The following is a 17,166-nucleotide window of genomic DNA, read 5'->3' as shown; positions in this document are numbered from 1 at the left end:
TTGGTCGAGGGCCTCGCGCTCCGCACACCCCAGAGGGTGGGGGGGGGGGGGCAGGAAAAGAAGTCGATAGCGACGTGAGCAGCCGAGAGTCGAGCGAGTGGATTGAGGCCCCTCCCCCCTCCCCCCACTTGCTGTGACCACGTGAGTCGTTTGCCGTATTACACCCGAATATAAGACGCAATCCCCAGCTCTCTCCCCTTCCCGTAACGTTGGTCAAAATAAGCATGAGCGTTGCAGAAGCATCCTTGTCAAGCCCCTTTTCAGTGGCAACCGTTTTACAGACCAATACGGACCTTGTTGGTCACCCCGTGCCCTTTTAAATCTCAAAGTTCGCCCTACAAAGTCCCACCGCAAGGGAGAAACACAAACAAATAGACAATTTTTCTTGCCAGTGTAGGGGTGTTACGGGAGGGCAACGGACAAGCTCACAGGGGTGTCCACATCCACGTCCGCAAACGGTTACCACCCTGGAGGGGGGGGGGGCTGTGGGGGGATGCTGGGATCCCCCACACAGCCCCACCCCTCGGTGGCAAATTGGTATAAAAGGCGGGGAGCGAGAGGGCTCGTGGTTCAGTGTTGGGGAGCTAAGGAGTGAAGAACCAGTGAAGAAGACCGGCAGATAGGCCCTGGAACTCCTCTGACTCGCCGTCCTCAGGACCTGAGGACCAGAGGTCGCAAACAGGTTTTGATTCCTTACCCGTACCCGTCCGCACCAGGGTCGCAAATGGGTAACCGTAACCGTACCCGGCCGGGTACAGGTACCCGTTCCCTACCCGTACCCGTTCCCTACCCTAAATGAGTGACAAACGGTTACTCACCAGTGACTCACGGCCTACCCGTACCCGGCCGCACCAGGGTCACAAACGGGTACCCGTACCTGGCCGGGTACGGGTAGCCGGGAACAGGTAGGGTACGGGTACCCGGTTGCGACCTCTGCTGAGGACGGCTGCTTCCGGAGGACGGCTGCTTGCGTTGTGGCCGAAACGTGAGAATTGTATTTTCATATGTTTTATTTTTATTATTTCCCTTCTACGTGACTTTACCGAAAGAACCAAGAAGAGGAGGTGGAATGCTTTGATGTTGTGTACTGGGCGAGTGGTCCACTTAAAATATCTATTCTTCGCTCAATGGGCTTTACTTGGGGGGTGGGATATAAGCCTCAGATTAAATTCGGTCAAAAAACCCTAAATATTTCAAGAGCCGCAATATTCATGTGAATACAAGACGGCGGTCCTTAATGAGCCACAGGTTGCTGAACCCCTGCAGATGGTGAACTGTACTTCCATGGTAAACTGGACTTCCATGGTGAACTGGATTTCCATGGATTTAAAGCTTTCGTGACTGCAGGGATTCATCTTCTTGGTTCTTTCGGTAAAGTCACGTAGAAGGGAAATAATAAAATAATAAAATAATACTAAATAATTCTCATGACATTCAGACGCTGTCTTTCCGACAGACATGTTCTTCACCTGAGGACGGCTGCTTGCGTTGTGGCCGAAACGTCGTGAGAATTATTTGTTTTATTGTTATTTTATTATTTCCCTTCTACGTGACTTTACCGAAAGAACTAAGATGGATTTCCATGGTGAACTGGATTTCTATGGTAAACTGGATTTCCATGGTGAACTGGACTTCCATGGTAAACTGGATTTCCATGGTGAACTGGACTTCCATGGTGAACTGGATTTCCATGGTGAACTGGACTTCCATGGTGAACTGGATTTCCATGGTAAACTGGATTTCCATGGTAAACTGGATTTCCATGGTGAACTGGATTTCCATGGTGAACTGGATTTCCATGGTAAACTGGATTTCCATGGTAAACTGGATTTCCATGGTGAACTGGATTTCCATGGTCAGAGCCGCAGGTTGCGGCTAATCAAAGTGCCTTAAGTAGAGGATAGAAAACACACGCAATGATATTGTGTTACTTTTATTGAGAATTATAACTCAAAAAAATGCGAGGGAAGTACACTTGAATGTGAAACGTTTAGCACAAGCTTACCGATATCTTTAATAAGAGTAATTGAGACGCAATGTCAAAGAGAGAAACACAGCCGGTGGTGGGATTTTGCTATGGTTCCCAAAAACGGCGCCCGTGACCGATCGTAGCCTCCGTGGAGTTGGGACTGCCAGTAGCAAGGCGCTTTCTTCAGTACAAGTAGATATTTTTTATCGTTCAGACCTGTAAATTCTGAGAAGTTATCACAAGACAAATTAATGCGGGCTCGGAAAAAAAACACACAAATTGAACACACAGGTACGTGTGAAGCATCGTTGTATTAAACCGTCTCAGCCTTATCCAGACCACCAGCTCAAAAGAACTGAACGTGGCCATTTTGTCATTTCGGCCTACCAACCCAAAGTGTTGAGAAAATGTGGCCCCTCCCAATGTCCTCTCTCCGTATACGGGACACACACACACACGTCTGCAGCGAATGTTGTACGGCACCAATGAGTCCCAAGGACAATTTAATCTGGTCGGTCAACAGTTTTGTTAGTTTCTTGATGGGATGGTGACATTCCCCCTCCCCAACCCCTCAAAACTCTTGCGTTTGTGGATCTGTATGACAAATTATCACTCAATTCCCTTTGTGCCAGGGGTCTCGATAAGGCCAAGCCAGGGTTTGGTCGTTTCCTTCAGTGTCACTACGTGCACACTATTCGTCCCCCCCCCCCCCCACCCTTTTGAGACTCCGACTGCAAGAGGTCTCGCGTCGTCCGGTAAAGCGATGAAGTCACAGAACCACGTCTCCTCTCCAATAAGGGGTTCTCAACACGACCGCCCAACAGCACGCCTTCAGGGAGTGTGGAAGACAGCATGCCGCCTGTACCACCCTTCAGGCGTGAAATCGGCCAAATGAAAAGACGATGTTCAGTATTATTACCGATTACTCAATTGGGATTACACATAGCAAATACATAGCTCCCTGCTGGCAGGGTAATGCCCGTATGCAGGCCAGATGCCGATTCACCTCGTCACACAGGGACAGCTGCTGCTGGGGGTGCCCCTTTCAAATGCGCAGAGGTGTGACGCCGGTCGCTTTTTGCGTTTAAAGGGCGCAAAATCAAATAAACCATTGCTGCGATTTCGTTTCGGTGCAGTCACGGGGGGGGCGGGGGGGGGGCTGTACTTGAGAACCTGGTTTTATTAGGGGAGGAAGCCGAATCTTTGATACAAACCCAGGTGTTCAAAATTGTGGGCTCGGTTGATTTAAGCATGGGCATCGCTTTCCCCATGAGCCACCCACACACAGCTCCAATACGTCCTTTTAAATGCAAGTTATTATTTTGAGACACGTTTTGTTTTACCCAGGAGAGCCACACAACTCTTTTTCGGGAGAGTCCTGTGTGCGTGGTTGCGATTTGAACAGGAGGGACTATGATGATAATGCTACTGCTGCTGCGTGCGATCCCAATCGAGTGATCTGCAGGTAATTTTCCCCGCATCGAGATGTTCGGCAAACACCAGTTCGAGTGTGTACATTTTGTTGGTTTGTTTAAGCGTTGGAGCAATTTGTTATCAAAAATTTAACCGATTGCAATGACAAGATAACACACGTCCTTTTTATCTTTTGTGGAAGCGTTCTATTGCCAGGTCACGTCACAGTCCAGATTTTGACACCATGCCCGCTGCAGAGTGAACCAAGGTAACAGTCGTTAAGCACGAAAGAGGGCAAAGATTTTGCCTCTCTATGTCCATAGCCTGGAAATCATTGTCAAGATGTCCCGACAACCAGCACACACGTCCTGTGATGGTGCATGGTGGGTTGTGTGCCGCGAGCGTGGTGCACAGTGCGGTGTGCAGTCAGTGTGGTGCACTGCAAGGTGTGTGGATTGGGGCACAGTGCGGTGTGGCTAGTGTTGTGCATGGTGAAATGTGTGCGTGGAGTGGTGTACGGTGCGGTGCGTGTGGTGTGCATGGTGAGGTATGTGGCCAGTGTAGTGCACGGTGCGGCGAGTGGTGTAAGGTGGGGTTTGTGGTGAGTACGGTGCACGGTACGGTATGGAGTGGTGCAGCCGGACCAATGAGCAGCCGTGCAATGTGGAGCATGCGTTCACAACGGCACCGTCACCGCTCGCTATGCAAGCCGGCTGTGCTGCGCCGAGATAAACACCTGCAACTAAACACACGCATCCAACAATTGCTGCGACCTCGACTACCGTTTGGTAGGTCTCCGTTGCATAAAAAAATCAAAGACGAGTAATCACAAAGCTATTTTCACTTGGGTCGTGTCAATGCCAAATCGATATAATAATGGCGTCCCAGTGCCGAGCTTGAACCAGGCCAACTTCGCTGGGAGGCTTGCCCCAGATGGGCGACGGCAAAGAATGCTCCGATGTCGTCGAGAGCATGTTCGTCGCACGGCCGCCAATGTTTACCAAGGAGCTTGCACTCATGTCTCTACCTTTATTGTTGTCCCGACTTGTAAAAAAAAAAAGTGGTTGTAGAGAAAAAGGCCGTGAGGGGGGGTGGGTACGGAACGATCGTGAGCGATGGCATCACCGCATCGAACCAGTGCGATTCTTTGTGGTGCTCTGTGAAGACTCACGCCACACACGGCATCAGGTTCCGGAGCAAAAGCGGAACGTTGTTATCATTAAGGTCGATCGGTCAAGGTCACACTCACGGCCGCCCCACTTTACCCGGACATGCGGCGAAGACGCAGCAGCAGCAACAACAACATCAACAACAAAAACAGAGGTGTGAAGAATCGACCCGATAAAAATGGGAGAGCGTTCGTTTCGAATCAGAACGGGCGGCAGCCGAGTGACAACACGGGAGCACGGGAATGGCGGCAGAGAGAGACCCGGCAAGGAGCGTCACTCGGGTGCGGCCTGGGGCCAAGCACCGGGCCTGGCGCGGCCCCGTTAATCTAAACTCATGTCCTCCTCCTCGTCCTTCTTGTCTCCGGATGGCTCCACGTCGCCGCTCGGCGCTCCCTCCGTGGTGCCGGCGCCACCGGGCCGGCCCTGCATGGCGCGAGCAAATCCTTCAACGTCTACGGGGGACGGAAGGTGAGAGGGGGGAAGAGGTGGAACACGGGAGGGCAGGAGGATGAATACAAACAGCACTCACGACGCGCAGACCGCAGAGGTGATGGAAGAAGGCGGCACTCCAATGCCGCCCGGCGCGGTGGTGGCACTGCCCAACTAGGAGCGCCTCTCCTTCTCGAGGGCACGCGAAAAGCACATGACATTACGCGAGCGTGCGTCGTGTCTCTTAGCGCCTTCGTACCTCCTGTGTAAGCGTATAACATTGCACCGATACACAAATTCCGCACTACACACACTAATACTGCACTACACACTACTCCCTATTCAAAACATAAACACTCATACTGCACAACACAAATACGTCACACAACACGGCAGTGCTGCTGCTGATGATGGTGGTACTGGTGTTGGTGGTGGTGATGATGCTGGTGCTGGAGATGACGGTGGTGCTGGTGATGGCGCAAGAGATGATGGTGATGCTGGTGCTAGAGATGGTATTGCTGGTGGTGGTGGCGAGAATGGTGGTTCTGGTGCTGGAGATTATGATGGTGGTGCTGGTGATGGTGCAGGAGATGATGGTGGTGCTGGTGCTAGAGATGGTATTGCTTGTGGTGGTGGGCGAGAATGGTGGTTCTGGTGCTGGAGATTATGATGGTGGTGATGGTGGTGATGGTGGTGATGATGCTGCTGGTGGTGGTGCTGGAGATGACGGTGGTGCTGGTGATGGTGCAGGAGATGATGGTGGTGCCGGTGCTAGAGATGGTATTGCTTGTGGTGGTGGGCGAGAATGGTGGTTCTGGTGCTGGAGATTATGATGGTGGTGCTGGTGATGGTGGTGATGGTGGTGATGATGCTGCTGGTGGTGGTGCTGGAGATGACGGTGGTGCTGGTGATGGCGCAAGAGATGATGGTGGTGCTGGTGCTAGAGATGGTATTGCTGGTGGTGGCGAGAATGGTGGTTCTGGTGCTGGAGATTATGATGGGGGTGCTGGTGGATGAGCAGTGGTAATCACCTCCATGGCCGGCCGCTTGGACGGCCTCATCCGGGAGCCCAAACTGGGACATGAGCGGGCCCAGCTGCCCCGACCCCAGCGCGGCACTGAACATGCTCATGGCCTGCTGGGCACAAAGAGCGGCGAGGGAGCCACGGTTAAACTTACACAGCTGGGCATAGAGAGGGGGCATGAGAGCCACGGATACACTCATGCAAATGGGCACACAAGCTTATACACATGGAATGTGAGGATATATCCGGGTCGCTGACGTATCACAACTCGTCACGATGATTGGCTCTGCCGGTCCTGGTCCATAGCCAATGGGGGGAAGCCTAGGGGCGTGGCCCTGACGTGATGGAAAGGTGACAGCTGGTTGCAGAGGATTGGTTCTGCCGGCTTTAGCCACAACCAATGGGGAGACGAGTCAGGGGCGTGGTCCCGGGAGCCTACGATGGAGTCTAGAAGATTCCATAGAGGCTAACCAGGATTGGTGGAAAGGTACCACGTGTGACCCGGGTATTAAATAGGGGTGGAGACGAACAACACGTGGTCAGAACTGGAACGAACGGAGGGAGAGGCCACGCGAGAGCGGGGGTCCAGGCTGCCACGTGGTCCAGGCTGCCACGTGGTCCAGGCTGCCACGTGGTCCAGGCTGCCACGTGGTCCAGGCTGCCACGTGGTCCAGGCTGCCACGTGGTCCAGGCTGCCACGTGGCTGCGCGTCTCTCTCTCTATATCCCTCTCACGCTGTCCGTCAGCAACGTGAAGAAGTGTTGTTAAAGAAAGACAAATAAAGACCGGATTCCAGAAGTCGCTTCCACGACCTTTATTACACACAAACACACTCCTCACACACGGCAGGGGAGGGCGGGTGGAGGGGTGTGGTTTAGGGTGACTGGGTACTGCTGTTGCCCCTCACCTGCTGAAACTGCGGGGAGCTCATCGTGCTCTGGATCTCGTTGGGCGACAGGGGCAGGGCCTCTCCCGCCGGCAGGAACGGCAGCAGCCGCTGTTGCACCTCAGGGTTGGCCAGGATGGGTGCCATGATGTCGGGCGTGAGCACCGCAGCCAAGTCCAGGGCTGAAGCCCCAGGGGAGAATCGGGGGGTGGGGTTCCAAAAGTCAGGAACCGCGGAGCGAATCCAGTGGAATGACAGTCACAAGTACACCGGTTAGCCCCCCCGCTCGCCCCCCCTGGAATTGAACCGGCGACCTCTGGATTGCAGGTCTCTTGGTTTTCTCAGTTAGAGAGGTTATAGGTTAGTTTAACGCGTAGCCTTTCGCGACCAATATTATTCATAATCAACGTTTTTGGGTTTAGATCGCGTTATTTATAAATGTGACGTAACCCTCCACCACCCGACACGGCCAATCAGTAAAAAAGTGTCACGTTGACAAAAGACAAATAGTTCACTGCTTTAGCCCACCGGTGTGTTGAAGCGTGAAACCATAACATTTACAATTCGAGTACGACGTTTCGCTGGTAATTGCATCCAGCATCATCGGGCAATTCGCCAGAATGTTATAGGTTACACGCCAAACAACGACGGAATTTAACCGCCCGCAGATCAACAACCGAGCAGTCGTCCTCAAGAGCGCTGCTCCCTACCGCCGCTGATGTGCGCAGCGTCGCTCGTTATCAAAGCCGCACGATCGCTGCGCGGAAACTGCGGCTCAACGTCGACTCGGAGAGCGAACCATTCCCCGCGTGACTTGGTAACGAGAGAAGCAACACACGACAGCGGTGGAGGAGCGTTCTTGATGGCGGCTGGCGAGATGTTAACTACCTCGCATGATATACAGGAGGTCGTGGGTTCGATTCCAACCATGACGATGCCTGTTCCATATTAGGAGTTTGGTTGTGTGTATTTTTCTCCGAGTCGTCTGGTTTTTTCCCTCCACATTTAGAAACATGCGGCCAGAGTATTTTGGCTGCTATACATTTCCACGTGATAAGCCACTTTGTTGAGCTATCACACGAGGCCAGGTCGCTTCTGAGAGAAACGGCAATACAGCTCAGTGGGCCTTACCTGGTTAAACAAAAATAGTTTCATCATTTAGCTTCAACGGTGATAATCACTAACCTACCCAGGAAGGCCATTCCTGGTACTAAGGCTCTTATTCAAAGAGTCCTGCAATTAGAATGTTATGGACAATGCCAGTTACATTGTATGTTTGTTGTTGTTGTTGTTGTTAGCTATGTAGCGGAAACTAGAAAACCTGGAGGGAAACCCAGTGCCGTGAAGCTCGCGTGTTCAAATAAAAAAACCCAGATGCACAGCAGCGCTGGTTAAGCGCTCCGAAACACATTTCATCACCATTGGACACCTTGGCCACCACGCGAACAGGGCTCAAACCCAGGTCCCCTCAAAGAGGTTCTGATGCGGTCATTGTAAGCCTGCCTCAAGACACCCGGCTCTACTATGGGGCTCGATCCCCAGGTCCTCAGGACGTGCCGGCTTAGTGACCCGGACACGGCCGTTACGAGCCACACTTACCGGGCTGCGTGGCCGTGGCCCCCGGTGACGTGGGCACGTTCATGCTGGTGAGGATGCTCTGCAGGTCCGACAGCTGGATGGGTTGTGTGGGCACCGCGGTTGGCACGGCGGGCAGCATGGTGGGGGCGGTGGCGGGGACGGGCGTGGCGGTGGCGGCGGCGGGGACTGTCGTAACTGGTGGGACCGGCGTGACCGACGGGGGGGTCTCTGCGGTTGGCACGGCGGTGGTCGTGGTGGTGGTGGTGGTGGCGGTGGAGGAGGAGGAAGAGGCTGAGGCCGAGGAGGCAGAGGTGGCGGCGGCGCGGGCCGAGGAGACGGAGCGTGCCAGGGAACCCACCTGGCCCCGCGAGCTGCAAAGCGGACAACCGCGGTCACGCAACGGCGGCGAGATATTAACTACCTCTCGCCTGGTACGCAGGAGGTCGCGGGTTTCGATCCCGAACTGGTGTGGTGACTGAGGAGGAGGAAGGCAAGCCATGTATCACAGCGAGCGCATCAGTACTACAGTACCAGTACTACAGTACCAGTACTACAGCACCAGCTTCCAGCATCACCGAACAATGCTGCCAACACCCACGCGCCTCTCAGAATATCAGTACGTCCCACGAGGACAGCGATGCGTTGTTCAGCAAGAAATGTTACGTGCGAACGCGCGTTAAACGGGGGAGTTCCTGCACTTGCTGTGGAGATGCAGGGGGGGGAGGGAGGGTGCGAGGGAAGTTAACTCACCCCGACGAGTGACCAGATCCCAGCAGTCCGGCCAGAGCCCCGAGTCCTCCTGATGACGACAAACAAAACGCACACGCTCGCTCAGTGGGTTACGCGACACTCTTTGCCCTTTCACTCCAGGCCCTCTCTCTCTCTCTCTGACATCTCCAGCTGGGCATGGCTCAACCAATGAGCCCCATTTAAATTTCGATTTAAAGCTTTCGTGACTGCAGGGATACATCTTCTTGGTTCTTTCGGTAAAGTCACGTAGAAGGGAAGTAATAAAATAATAAAAATGAAACATACTAAAATAATTCTCACGACGTTTCGGCTACAACGGCTGCTTGCGTTGTAGCCGAAACGTCGTGAGAATTATTTTAATTTATTATGTTTTATTTTTATTATTTTATTACTTCCCTTCTACGTGACTTTACCGAAAGAACCAAGAAGAAGAAAGATCAATGAGCCCCACTGAAGGTGAACATGCCCCCAGTCTTTCGTGCTGCCTGATGATATCCACGCAGCCGAACGCTTGATCAAAGTATTCGTGAGTGATCAGCACCCAGCTGTAAAAAAACTCTACTGTCATCCAGTCCTCTACTCCTCTCGCCCACTAAACCTCTAGTCATATGCTCCTTTCGAAACGTGCCCAACAGCTTAGCCTAGGCGGTCACTAATGGTCACCCGCTCTTAAGGCCGGAGTTACGGGCATCCCTTGGCCGAGAACTCCGAGGCTCTGGAGAGCTCCACATTCGCCTGCTCGGCCAGTCCCTTGGTAAGCTACATCAATCAATCAATTCATTTTTATTTTACCATGTAAGGCCCACTGAGCTAGTTAAGCGACTTGGCCACAAGTGATAGCTTAACGAAGTGGCTTATCACGTGGACATTTATAGCGGTCAAATACTCTGAACGTATGTTGATCATAAATGTGCAGGGAAAAACCGGAGGACCTGGAGAAAAATCCATGCGATCACGGTGAGAGACATTTGGGTCGGGATTGAACCCATGACCTCCTGCATACCAGGCGAGGTAGTTAACATCTCGCCACTGTGGCGCCCTTAGAGAGGACGCATGAGAGAGTACATTGGGGAGCCCGGAGAAAACACACACGAGGGGGGAGACAGGGGAGCGAGAGGGAGGGAGGGTGAGAGGGAGGAACGAGGGGGCGGCAGTGAGAGGGGAGAGCGAGTGAGCAGGAGGTGGAAGGTCTCACCGAGTCCGCCAAGACCGCTGGCGCCCATGAGCTGCATCAGCTGCTGCTGGTCCATGTTGCCCAGGAGGCTCTGCAGGCCTCCTTCACCTGCCAAGAAGTGGGCACAACTGCACAATGTGCGACACAGCGGCGCCTTGCAAGGAAGAGTAGCGTGGAGGAGCAGTGCGGAGTAGAGGTGCAGCGGTGTGGAGGCAGGAATAGTGTGGAGGAATCTGAGAAGCATTGTGGAGGAGCCCTGGGGACACTGTGCCACCACGCGCAGCGACACGGAGGCAGAAACCAAACACAGCTCATCTTCTTGGTACTTTCGGTAAAGTCACGTAGAAGGGAAATAATAAAATAATAAAAATAAAACATAATAAAATAATTCTCACGACGTGGCCGAAACGTCGTGAGACTTATTTTATTATGTTTTATTTTTATGGCCGAAACGTCGTGAGAATTATTTTATTATGTTTTATTTTTATTATTTTTATTATTTCCCTTCTACGTGACTTTACCGAAAGAACCAAGAAGATGAATCCCTGCAGTCACGAAAGCTTTAAATCGAAATTTCACGCACAGCTCTTCGCATTCGTAGGGGCGGTGACGTGGCCTAGCGTTGGTGTGTTTGTCGCCTATTGCAGAGGTTTGCAGTTCGAACCGAAAATATAAATTGCGTCTCCAGCTGTGACGTGCAATCAGGGTGTGCCGGGCGGACCGATCGCCATGCACGTGCTAGAGGAGGCTGTCACATGGCTCTGTGGTTACGTAGGCCGACGTCCACTCATATATGAAAATGACGTAAAAAGTAGCAATTTTATTATTTCTTTTTCTAGTGTATCTGGTGCTGTGTGTAAAAGCATTCGCTAAATAAATGCATCTCGGGGGAAGAGCGAATCGATATCGGCTCGGCAGGCAAGCAGGCTCCCGAGCCGGGCCCGGTGTGAGTGGGTGATCCCCTGGTGCGGTGTGCAGTACGAGTGACAGAACCCCCCCACCCGCCCCCCCCCGTGTGGCGTGCCCTGTGGTTAGCGGCGCCACGCTACAAGCCCGGCGACCCGAGTTCAATTCCCGGCTCACGGCCAACACCAGTGACGATTATCTAAACCGGTCCTGGGCCTCCCCTAGGTCGACTCTACCTCAAATGAGTACCTGGTGCGGTGTGTAAACATCGCCACTCGGGAGAAAAAGGTGATCGGGCGTGGTGGTAGCCACCCACCCCCTCGTGTGCCGTGCCGGCGGCCTTCATAGGTGCTGCTCGCTAACAGCACTTGCCCCAACAGTCTGTTGAGACTATACGGGGTATCTTTAGTGTGCCCTGTGATGGTTGTCCCAGTGCCACTGTCACGTGGCATGATGATTTAGGGACAGGGTGACTGCCCCCCCCCCCTGCCGCCTTCCCCGTGATGCGGCGAGCAACCCCTGCCCCGGCCGTACCGCCCAGGGCCGCCAGGTCGCTGGAGAGTCCGTGCGAGGAAGATCCGCTCCCGACCGAGCCCGGCACGGGAGGGTTGTTGAGCAGGTCGTTCACCTTCTTGCACAGCTCGTCATCCTTGTCCGTCTTGGGCTCCTGCGACAAGAGGAGCACAAGGGGGGAGATTGGGGCACGTGGGGGGAGATTGGGGCAAGTGGGGGGAGTATCAGTGCACGGGGGGAGATCACAGACTATGGAGGTCACATGTGGGTGAGGAGTGGGGAGTTAAATAAGATAAAATTAAAATAAATCACGACGTTTCGAATGCAACACAAGCGATCATCATCAAGTGGAAATGGGGTAAAACATAGCGAGGGAACACATAGGGGGGACATCACGCACATAGAGAACGGTAAACTGCAACAATTTTCTTGGATTTTGTTTGCACATAGTCACTATAAGATGTATTCTTGTTCATGTTTTTGTTTTTTGTTTGTTGCGGTTGTACCTGATTCAAGAGCCGAACAACCCTAGAAACATAATGAATTATGTTCATTATGTTTCTAGGGTTGTTGAGTTCTCGTCTCCCATCTTCTTGTTGTATTTGCCTCCGTGCAGTTTACCGTTCTCTATGTGCTATGAGCGTGATGTCCCCCTATGTGTTGCCTCGCTATGTTTTACCCCATTTCCACCTGATGATGATCGCTTTTGTTGCGTTCGAAACATCCGGATTTATTTTAATTTTATTTAGTTTTATTGTATTTCTACATACCAATGAGTATAGTAATTTCTGCAGTCACGAAAGCTTCAATTCTATACGAGTAGTGAGTTATCTGAGTTGTGGTGAGTAGTGATGAGTTCTGATGAGGGCGAGTTTTGGTGAGTTGTGCAGAAGGTGAAGGTGACGAATGGTAGCGAGAGGGTGAGGTAACTTGTGAGGGGTGGTGAGGATGGAGAGAGTAGTGGTGAGGTGAGGGCGAGATGTGAGTGGTGTCTTGAGGAAGAACGACGGTGAGTTGTGAGGCGTGGCGAGGGCACATGGTGGCGAGGTGATGGTGAGTTGTGAGGGGTGGCAAGGGCACATGGTGGCGAGGTGATGGTGAGTTGTGAGGGGTGGCGAGGACGAGTGGTGCGTGGTGTCGATGGCGGGCGGGTGCGTGGTGGCGAGCGACAGTGGCAATGTGAGCGACTGCTGCCGCGTGTCGTGGTGGTGGCGGCGAGGTGGTGGGGAGGGGAGGGCCTGAGCGAGCTGATGAACGAGTCTCTCACCTGCATCCAGAAGAAGAGTCGCCGGGACCCGGCTTTGAACTTGAGCACGAACACGCGCCCTGTGGTGCACTGCGGCACGCGCTTGAACTCGCAGTCGTCCGGGAAGATGATCAGATCCTGCGCGTACACGGTTAATGTGAGACGTGGGCTTCTTAGATCATAAGCAAAAAAAAGCAAAAGGCCCAACGGCGGCGGCAAAGGGAGGCCGGGTGGTCAAGTGGCATGGAGCTGGCATGTGGCAGAGGTCGCAAACGGGTTTTGATTCCTTACCCGTACCCTACCCGATACCCGGCTACCCGTACCCGGCCGGGTATAGGGTAGGGTACGGGTACCCAATTGCGACCTCTGGGATGAAGCCATGTTGCAGGCGCGGGTGGGTTGATTCTAGGAACTTGAATTGTGAGAAGAGACAAGACGTTGGGAAATGAGTGACAAACGGTGACTTACCAGTGACCCATGGCCTACCCGTACCCAGCCGCACCAGGGTCGCAAACGGGTACCCGTACCCGGCCGGGTATGGGTAGCCGGGTATCGGGTAGGGTACGGGTATCGGGTACCCAATTGCGACCTCTGGCGTGTGGTCGCAACGCCCGTTGCAGATTGCCCTCATATTCAAACGAATAGGCCGCCCTGGGAATTACTGCTGTGTGCGTATTAACCTTTAAATACTACGCGCCGTCTGCTTTGCTGGCAATGGACGTTAAAGATCTCCCGACGACGCTCGAAACGAGCGAGCCATTTTGTGAGTGTCATGGTCCAAAATGTGCCAAATTAGAAAATTGCCCTGTAAATTACTCAATTGGGACTACACATAGCAGCAGTTATTGCGCCTCCCCCCCCCCCCCCGAATGGACACCAGGTGGCGAGACGTTAACTACCCCGCCTGGTATGAAGGAGGTCGTGGATTAGATCCTGACCATGACGCCTGTATATTTGCTTGGAGTTTGCGTGTTCTCCCCATGGTTGCGTGGGTTTTTCTCCGGATCCTCTGGTTTTTCCCCTCCACATTTAAGTTCAACATGTGTTTTGAGCATTTGGCTACTATTAATTCCCACGTGGTAAGCCACGTCATTGAGCTATCGTTTGTGGCCAGGTCGCTTTTGAAAAAGAGCTATATAGCTCAGTGGGCCTTACCTGGTAAAATAAAATAAATAGTTAGAGTATAGTTTAAGTTTAGACTGTGAAATGACTGCAGGCTACATCTGTGAAAGACAGCAGCGCCTTCCTTCATAACAACCTTGAGCTTGTGAGCATGACAGAGTGAATACCAACTGCATCGTTGAGTATATCTTGTAACTGTGATAACAATGTTACAATTATTAAGCCACATACACTGTGAATTTCATGTAACTTCATCGTTCGAGTTTCCAAAATAATGTACATCATAATTATTACGTAGCAAATACCGCCCCTAAAGGCAAATTAAGTTATGTGACGCTATGGTTGCTCTTCATGGCCGCGTGTCTATGATGCTGTGTGGTTATGGTGGTGCGTCTACGTGTGTCTATAGGTGTGTCTATGATGCTGTGTGGTTATGGTGGTGTGTCTACGTGTGTCTATAGGTGTGTCTATGATGCTGTGGCTATGGTTCTGTGTGTGTGGCCATGGTTGTGTCTATAGGCGTGTCTGTGGCTATGGAGCAGTGTCTGTGCGTGGCTACGATGCTGTGTCTACGTGTCTATAGGTGTCTGTTTGTGGATATGGTGCTGTGTCTACATCTGTCTGTGTGTGGCTACGGTGCTGTATCTACGTGTCTATAGGTGTGACTGGTTACGGTGTTGTGTCTACGTGTCAATAGGTGTCTGTTTGTGGATATGGTGCTGTGTCTACAGGTGTCTGTGTGTGGCTACGGTGCTGTGTCTACGTGTCTACAGGTGTCTGTGTGTGGCTACGGTGCTGTGTCTACGTGTCAATAGGTGTCTGTTTGTGGATATGGTGCTGTGTCTACAGGTGTCTGTGTGTGGCGATGGAGCTCTGTCTGTGTGGCTATGGAGTCGTGTCTGTGTGGCTACGGCGCTGTGTCTGTGCGTGGCTATAGGTGTACCTGGCTATGTCTACAGGTGTTTTTGTGTGGCTACGGAGCCGTCGTGTCGCTACGATGCCGTGTGAGAAGAGCTCGGCCTTGCCTCCTCGAGCTGGCCCGTGGTGCGGTCGCGCCAACACAGGTGCAGCAGGGCGTCCTCGCTCTGATGAACGAACACGAGGCCTTTGCGCGAGTCGGGAGTCACCGTGCCGCCACGCAAGCTCATCTTGCCCGCGCGGAACTCCACCAGGTACTTGGAGGCGGCGCCGCGACTCGAGGCGACGGCGCTCGGGAAGAGCGCGCCCGAGGAAGACGACATAGCGAGAGGACACGGGCAGAGAAGAGAGACGTGGATACGGGCAGGGCAGACGCACGGAGATGAGACGGGACAGACACGTGCGTTGCTCCTCCACCCCTCTGCTGTTGGTTGAGCCTCCACCTGCCTTGCGTTCCTTCTACTCTATACACGTTCACTGGCTACTTTCGGTGGCTCGCGTGCGCGTCTTTGTATCTCCCTCTCTTTCTCCCGTGTTTGGTGTTTGGAGCGAGTGAGCTAGACGCGCGCAAGTGTCAGCGATGAAACAGCACTTTGTGATCCACGCCGTTTCCACTTCCGGGTTAACGGGCGGAAATGACGTATGGCGGTAATGGCGGTGGGGTGTGGGGGCCAGGGGGGAGGGGCCGCGGGGGGCAGTGGGGGCTGAAGGACCGCGGCGATTTGCGAGACAATAAACTGGTTAATAAAAATGAAATAAATAATAAATACGACGTTTCGATTGTAAATTTTTTTTTTTAATTAGCGGTTTTATTAGCAACTTCGTTTAAACTTGATTTGAAGTTTTCGTGACTGCAGGAATTACACTTGGGTTCTTTCGGTAAATAGTAATAGGTTTTTACCCTTTCAACTGGTACAAAAACTGACACCTTTATACAAGGCATCATGTTTGCAATAACCAAAACACAAGCAGTCAAAATGCAAACAAAAAGAAACAACTCTGATAATGATATGCACTGTCCTTGAAGTTGATTGGTCCACACCCGAGACAGCTTTTCTTAGAGCCCAGTCTCCATTGATGTTGGACCAGATGACGCCAAAAGGCGTACAACTCAAAAACAGTGCACTATCAGAGTATTTAGAGCTCGGGGTAAGCATTTACACTATGAGACATCTCCTTTACCAGTAGCAAAAATAGTAATAGGTTTTTACCCTTTCAACTGGTACAAAAGTTGAGTTGTACGCCTTTTGGCGTCATCTGGTCTCGCGCCAAAGCACGGCCTCATGGGTGGCAAACAAAACCATCATTCACGATCCGACGGTGGAAGTACCGAGATTCTCTCTTCCACGACGACTCTGGACCACGCTGAACCGCGCTCAAACACAACACGGCAGATGCGCGTACACGTTCCATAAATGGAAGATCAAAGAATCGCCCAACTGCGACTGTGGACATCACTGATGAATGCTCCATCTATGTGTAGTGACGTAAATGGAGTCACTATGGCGTTTAGCGCCAGCTGCTGTCACAAGAGCGGAACTGCGTATTGAGCCTCTCTCTGGCACCAGAGTAGGTATGACATGGAAGCGGGTCCTAGGGGGCATGGTTCTGGTGACTGCCAAAGAGAGGGAAAGTAATGCCGTGACAGTCTGGGTGAAACCTAGAGGACACGTGACCGGGACAGGGTAGCTCCAAAGGGTGGCTTGAGGGACATGTGATGCTCAGTCGAGAACCTTCTGGTAAGATCCAGAAGGGTGCGTGGCTAAAGGCGGAGCGAGGCCACGCTCGGGAGCATAAAAGGGAAGTCCCGAGAGCAATCGCGGCTGTCTGTTGGAATGGAACCCGTCGGTGCTACGTTTATTCGATCCTCGGTCTTCGGTCTTTATGTTCGGCATCGTGGGTCAGGCAGTGTGTTACCGACTTACTCGGTTATGTAGTTACCCCGTTGTGGTCTAGTTTGGGAATTTGGAGGGAAAAAAAGTACGAGGCAGTGGTCGGAGTAACCCGTTTGGAAAACTCCCAGTGCAGTGATGCGTCGATGCTGGTCAGGTTCCAGAACCAGGTCGAGC

The 17,166-nt window shown here is 52.6% G+C and overlaps 1 protein-coding gene across 4 annotated transcripts; it reads right to left on the bottom strand.

Moving 5' to 3' along the window:
* Positions 1-1,917: 1,917 nt before the first annotated feature.
* Positions 1,918-15,718, bottom strand: ADRM1 (ADRM1 26S proteasome ubiquitin receptor). 4 transcript variants are annotated; one of them, XM_061576141.1, is made up of 9 exons: positions 15,205-15,718; positions 13,079-13,195; positions 11,833-11,965; positions 10,414-10,500; positions 9,219-9,267; positions 8,490-8,839; positions 6,912-7,072; positions 6,012-6,117; positions 1,918-5,003 (listed from the first exon to the last, which is right to left on the bottom strand). In XM_061576141.1, exons 1-9 carry the CDS (start codon positions 15,418-15,420, stop codon positions 4,873-4,875), a joined length of 1,350 nt encoding a protein of 449 aa, XP_061432125.1. In that variant the 5' UTR covers positions 15,421-15,718; the 3' UTR covers positions 1,918-4,872. The 4 variants fall into 4 exon arrangements, with proteins under 4 accessions (XP_061432125.1, XP_061432127.1, XP_061432128.1 ...); XM_061576143.1 differs by having other exon boundaries at positions 6,012-6,114; XM_061576144.1 differs by having other exon boundaries at positions 10,414-10,494.
* Positions 15,719-17,166: the final 1,448 nt, after the last annotated feature.

This window comes from Lethenteron reissneri, chromosome 60 (genome assembly GCF_015708825.2).
Source record: "Lethenteron reissneri isolate LAM-NWPU_2019-01 chromosome 60, ASM1570882v1, whole genome shotgun sequence".
In the NCBI taxonomy this organism is placed as follows: domain Eukaryota; kingdom Metazoa; phylum Chordata; class Hyperoartia; order Petromyzontiformes; family Petromyzontidae; genus Lethenteron; species Lethenteron reissneri.
The sequence above is the reverse complement of the archived record's forward strand: the minus strand, read 5'-3'. Positions and strand labels throughout refer to the sequence as shown.